General features: G+C 43.2%; 1 protein-coding gene across 1 annotated transcript; it reads left to right on the top strand.

The window, feature by feature from the left end:
• The first annotated feature begins 1,396 nt into the window (after window positions 1-1,396).
• On the top strand, window positions 1,397-3,826 carry LOC129862585 (P3 protein-like). The gene has a single exon (XM_055934375.1). It carries the CDS (start codon window positions 1,955-1,957, stop codon window positions 3,353-3,355), a length of 1,401 nt encoding a protein of 466 aa, XP_055790350.1. The 5' UTR covers window positions 1,397-1,954; the 3' UTR covers window positions 3,356-3,826.
• Window positions 3,827-6,733: the final 2,907 nt, after the last annotated feature.

Raw genomic sequence — 6,733 nt, 5'->3', positions numbered from 1 at the left:
CTTATGTGCTGCACTGGCTGTTCTGAGAGAACGGGTTCCCTTACATAATACAAATGTCGGTATCAAATTTCACAATTGTATTTGTTGTGTACGAATGTCCCATCAGCAGTACTTGGCAGCGACCTGGAACTGGATACCATGCAGTGTGTGTGTGTGTTATTGGTCACTGTGCTTTTGCTCAGTGAGGAAATATGCAGCGGGCAAAAGATCAAGACAATTTGATGTTGTTCCTGCAGTGGCCCAACAAGCTTCTAAAGATAAAATAATAAAGGTTACAAAACCTCAAGATGCCTATTAAGTTCAACGTAGATTTTCAATGGAACACAGACAATGTGTTATTCTAGAGCTCACCAGACATCAAACATCTGGAACTAGAACAGACTAGCTTGAACACTTTCCAGTGTTATACAATATATATATATATATAAAAAAAAAAACGTTTTTCAATATAACTGTCTTACATATATTTTATTAACAATAACACATTTCAATTAAAACAAAAAACATATGTATTGTTTCATTATCTGACACTTGTAAGTGTTTTTCCTGGTGGTTAAGGCACGACAGGAAAGCCACCATTTTCATAGAATGACCCTGTGTGTGTGTGTGTGTGTGATGTCAGAATAACTAAATAAGGGAAAAGACCATCCTTCAACCATAGTGAACCGCAGTAACGTTTAATTGTGTGTTTGGACTATGTGTTTAACTTATTCCCCCATTTGGCTTTCATCAACATACTGTAACATGGCCACAGCATTTTGCAGTGGGTCCTCCCCTTTATAAACAAGGCAATAGTAAATATGTCGACCTCCACGAATGACGCAGCGCGTTGTCTGAGATATTGCTTGGGTTAGTTAGATTCACATCCCTGAGCATGTGTGCCAAATTTCAACACTCTGAGTCAAAGAGATCAAGATATATAAACATGTGCCCGTTATAGCGCCACCATGTGGTCGATATGAATATTCTTGCAGATGTTGAGTCTTGACAGTGTTTGCAACATGTGTACCAAATTTTGTTACAGTTAGAATATCCTTGACTGATATATATGCATATATGTGTCAGTCCACTCCCACGTGAATGTTTATTGGTCAATAGTGGCCACGTTGTTTTAGGTAATAATCTGGAAAATATTGCGTTGAGAGACTGTTGTCTCTAGATGTCTCTAGATAAGTTTCGTGCAGATCGGCCATTTGGAAGAATCTATGTACCGAATTGACTTAATAAGGTCACCCGAGGTGAGGGGCGTGAATTTTCAACATTTACGTTTTCAATCTATTGTTACTGATTGGCCATCATCTGGCCAATCAGTGTAATTGTGTAAATTCCGATCTCTGTTGCAAGACCCCGGTCATATAGGACCGTCATCAACAGTGCTTCCTCTATGATGCTGAGAATGCGGCCCATATAGGGAAGAAAGAACACCCCCGCTTTCAGATTTTCAAATGTGACGTTGGTGCTTATTTGGTAAGGGAACTAGAGAGTTAACGCTGGGGGCTGCTCTGATTGGATTAAGGGAGGGTTTAACGAGTGAGTGAGAGGAGAAGCAGAGGAAACGACCGTGGTGACAGTTGCTATCAAGTAAAGACAGTAAAAACCGTAACGTGAGGCGAGGGTTTACCGAGGTAGACATTTTTTTTGTTAGCACGTTAAAATGAATCTTGAATCAATATAAATATGACAGTACATTTTTGCTCGGAATTTAAGTAGGGTTAATTTGGATGAGGCGGGTGATGTTTAAATTCCGGTAGAAAAAGAGCAAGAACACGGGTGATGCTAAATGGGTGCCAGAAGAAATTTAGACCGGGCTGCCTACCTAGCTATTATATCAGGGGATCTGATAAGTTTTATTGCATTTTGTAAAAGGGAAGCCGTTTAAGACGGACTGGGGAGGTCGCAGGCTGGGCAAAGGCGTGTATTTGCGGCGCCCCTCTGCCCCCTGTCCGTCAAAACAATGAGGACGCTATTTCTATTCTGTTTTCTCTTCTTGATAAAGAGAGGAGCAGACTGTTCAACGGCGGTCCGGTCCCTGACAGACATCAACACGAACGTGACGGCCGACAGCAGCAGAAGGTATATACAAATCGGGGATGGGACCTCCCAGGAATTTGAGTTTCCCGAAAACACTAAGGGCGTGATTGTAATCTTCAGTCAATACCGGAGCACCGCAAGTAGGAAGGACCGCGAGAGCTGGAAGCAGACGGTCAAGGTACGCTCCCTGGACCCGGAGGTTCTTTCCATTCTGAATGTAAGTGACAGTGGGCATACAGGGCCCTTGAAGAGTTACATAATCAGCATACGGTCTGGGTGGCCAGGTCGGGCACAGCTGCTCATCCAGCTACTGGACTTGGACCAGGATTCTGGTTCGGCCGTAATTGAGGAAAGGACAGACTACTCCATCAAGGTGGCGCCTGGCAGTGATGACCCAGCCACCCAGCTTATACAGTCGGGCGGGCTGTCCCACTTCTCAGAGAACCCTGTCCTATTTGCCTTGCTGCCACTCATCTTCATCAACAAGTGTGCTTTTGGGTGCAAGGTAGAGGTAGAGGTGCTGAGGGGTCTCCTGCGGAGGCCTGTGCCCCTCATCTTAGGGGTCGCAGGTCAGTTCCTGGTCATGCCACTGTACGCATATGGCCTGTCCAGGCTGGGCTCCCTGCCCAAGGCCCTCTCCCTGGGCCTGGTCATCACATGCTCTGCCCCAGGTGGAGGCGGAGGCTACCTCTACAGCCTGCTACTAGGTGGCGATGTCACTCTGGCCATCTCCATGACACTAGTGTCCACAGTGGTAGCTGCAGCAGCCATGCCCCTGTCCTCTGCCCTGTACGGCCGGTTACTGGGGGTCCACGCTGCCCTCCATGTGCCCTTTGTCAAGATCCTGGGCACCCTTCTTTTCATTGCCATCCCCATCTCCCTGGGCATGCTGGTGAAGCTACGTCTGCCCAAGCTGACCCGCGTGCTGCTGGCACTGATCCGTCCCTTCAGCTTCGTGCTCATCGTGGGCGGCATCTTCATGGCCTATCAGATGGGGGCGTCTATCCTGGCCAATGTGAGACCTCAGATAGTGGTTGCGGGGGTGACTGTGCCCGTGTTTGGCCTGCTGCTGGGGTTTGGGATGGGGAAGCTGGCAGGGCTGGCAGTGCCACAGAGGAAGACGGTCAGTATTGAGGTGGGGGTGCAGAACAGTCTCCTGGCGCTGGCGGTTATGCAGCTGTCGTTCCGGCGGGCGGAGGCTGACTTTGCGTCCCAGGCACCCTTCATAGTGGCGCTCAGCAGCACCTCTGAGATGCTACTCATTGTCCTCGGCCATTTCGCCCATCGAAAGTTCTGTGCCCCGGGTGCTCCAACTGACACCTGATTGTAGGTAGAGTTTCTGTTCTGAACCAAACCTGTAGAGGTCCCACAGATTTGGCTACAAATTACATCGAACAAGATGAAAACAATCAATGACATTGACACTGTACATAGGATAGGGAATGGACATTTACGTTTTCTTGAAACCAAAGGCCTTTCTTTTATGCCATTTTTTTTATTAGATTGTACTGATAAGTACCTAATGTAAATAGGCAGAAGAGAAATACCTATAACAGGAAAGATATTTTTCTATCAGATTTATTTTTTGTAATTGAAATGATTGATTTGTGTCATGTTTACAAGAGGTCAACGTGTCTTAGGAATGGGAACGGTTTTTAAAACGGATGGAAAATGTGTGGTGTTTTAAAGTACTGCTACTGATTGTTTTTTTTTCTGGATTAAAAGGTGATTATCTAAGAATCCATGTACTTGAATTATAAAGAGAAGACAAAAAATAAAAGCATTCATAAAAGGAGCCTTGAGTTTGTCCAAGTCTCTGTAGACATCTGTGTTGCCTCCCACAATTTTAAAATGCTCCGACTTGTCACTGTTGCATAGGATCTGGTATTTGAGACTAAGTTTGTCCAAGGAGGATCTTTATTTAAAAAAGGAATCTTCATACTGAGCTGTACTAAAGTAAAGATTGTGCTGCAGCACAGCTGAGCAATGTAGCCAGTACTTTTGTGTCTGAGATTATTTGCTTGTCATATTTGAGGGCTGATTAACATAGGTTTCTTTGTGTGTGCCAATGTGAGTACATCTGCAAAAAGATGTGAGTACATCTGCAACACCACATGTTATGTGGTTACCTTTTTAAAGAGGGTCAAGATCCAATGTTTATCAACCTTTTTACTGCTGAAATTGAGGTTCTAGTTTACAGGCAAGAAATACTTATTTTTTGTGTGTAGTTCATAGGTCATTGTGTGAGAGCGCATGTTATGACTGAAAGGAACATGATTTTTGGTAGGTGTTGGTCTTGAAATATTCGCATACAGTTAGAATCGCTGTCTATGTACCCATGTTCTGGCTAAAGCAAAGCTGACGCCTGAGGGCAGGGAGAGTGTTTTAGAAAAGGCATTTATTTATCAAGGAGCGTGCTTTTCCTGTTCAGTAAGTATTTTAATTACTGTGTTTGTGTCTGCATTTGTAATGGGAAAACAGCATTGGAGCTTGGTTTTGGCCCAAGATATGTGAGTGGGCCCTGTAGCGTAGTGCTCAGCTCTATGAACTGAACCCAGTTGTTTGGTGTAAGAAGAGGCTTTGTCAATATTGACCTACTTCAACTGCTGAGCGAGGTGGATTTTATTATTCTTTCCTGTAAATGAGAAGTGATAGTTACAACAGGAAATTGAGATGACTCAACTACCCCCAAAATGAGCCTTTTTCCTGTCAATTATTGACACCTTTCCATAACAAGGATTGAAGTTTCATTTTGATTATTATTTTTGTGTATATATATATATATATATATATATATATATATATATATATAGTCAGTTGCAGACAGTGAAAACCTGGAATATTTTTTGTGGCAAGTTCATTTTGTGTTTTTCCATTACAAAATGCACACATACTGAAACCCTTGTGATCCACTGTAAACACTGGCTATTTTGTTTTCTGATTGCAACTAACCCCTAAAACTAATGGAGTAACACATATTAAGCCACGGGTAAAAAATAACACAGGGCTCTGTACTAAGAGCATGTTCTGGACCCTCCTGTGCAATGTCATAAGCCTTGCATATCATTACGCTCAGATGCGCAACATATCACCCATTTAATTCATATATCTGCTGTTAGACCTATTTTTAGCTAAAGGTATTTTAAGGATTTTAAGCTTTGTTTGAAAATGATCCACACACTGAGCTACAATCATGAAATTACGAATGGGAGAGTCATCCATTTTTTCAATGCATGTCTCTTTCCTTCTCTCTTTCACTGCCACGCACCCCGTCTGTAATATAAATGAAAGGCTCTAAAGCTGCACAGCCTCACTCTCAATGGTAATTTGACCTTTAATAACCACAGATTTCATACAGACCAAGACATAGGGCCTACACTATTTCACAGATACACACAATATACCCTCATTTACCTGGTATATTTATCTTCTTGGCATTACGGAGCCATGAGGTTACCATATGAGCTGTGTGGTTTGTAAAATCCGACTCAAGCGCTTTGTACATTGTACTTTGACGGACTGCCTAAAGTAATAGTGTCACTTCTATTGGGGAAACATTTGAAAGTACCTGACGTGAGTGCAAGGACAGTGTCACGTCCGCTTGAGCGACAGTTCAGATCGTTTGCCCCAGGTAACTGTGTCCGCTGTACTTTACAGGTTGACTGGTGATTTCCTGACACTGTTCAAGGCAGCTGCAGATTTAAACTTCCTATGCTGCGGTTTAGTGACACAGTAGGAAAAAACACTTAATGAGACAGATGGGATGACATTTTAATTTGTTATTTTCACCTCCCATGAGCAGGTTTCCTGCTGCAGTGCCAGGGTGTCCAGGATAACATTAGCGGGAATCCTACAAAATATTGTCATTCATGTGTGCAAGTATCTCCAGTAGGCCTATTCACTTGAACCACAAACAAGGGAAGACTGTCTGAAGGGCATAAAATTCTCAGATCTTACATTAAACCATTTGTGAACCACGACTGGTCTTATCTGGTCCATCGATGGTATGGATCGATGTTCTAGCAGCATTGGTGTTGTTAGGATATATACATTACTCAACAAAGATATGCACACAGAGAAACATTCTGTTCAATGGCAACTTGTTTACTATAAACCAGCGTTTCCTAAACTCGGTCCTGGGGACCCCAAGGGATGCATGTTTTGGTTTTTGCCCAAACACTACACAGCTGATTCAAATAATGAACTCATCATCAAACTTTGATTATTTGAATCAGCTGGGTAGTGTTTGAGCAAAAACCAAAACGTGCACCCCTTGGTTGGGAAACCCTGCAAGCAATGTGTCTGCTTAGAGTAATGCACTAAAGTACCTCTCATTCTTGTTGTTGCAGACACTCATCATCCCAGAGACAGTGTAGCTCTAATTGGACTAGTTGGTGCCATTTACCTTCAATGGATCGATCGTGTGCATTAACACCTGGGCCCCAGATCTGCCAGTCGGCAAGAGAAAGACTGAGACAGTGAAATGTTAGCCTTGCCAACCCTGATATGCATTGATCTGTTTGTCCCCTGTTCTGTCTGAGGATATTGCTCTTTAGATGGTCATTAGTAATGCCTCTGTTTTTTCTTATTTTTTATTTAACCTTTATTTAACTAGGAAAGTCAGTTAAGAACAAATTCTTATTTACAATGATGGCCTACCAAAAGGCAAAAAGCCTCCTGTGGTGACAGGGGCTGGGGTTAA

The sequence above is a fragment of the Salvelinus fontinalis genome, chromosome 9 (genome assembly GCF_029448725.1).
Source record: "Salvelinus fontinalis isolate EN_2023a chromosome 9, ASM2944872v1, whole genome shotgun sequence".
Lineage (NCBI taxonomy): Eukaryota > Metazoa > Chordata > Actinopteri > Salmoniformes > Salmonidae > Salvelinus > Salvelinus fontinalis.
This window is presented reverse-complemented; position numbering and strand designations above follow the sequence as displayed.

Excerpts from the sequence above, each read along its gene's own strand:
- LOC129862585 (XM_055934375.1), top strand. The coding sequence starts at position 1,955 with ATGAGGACGCTATTTCTATTCTGTTTTCTCTTCTTGATAAAGAGAGGA.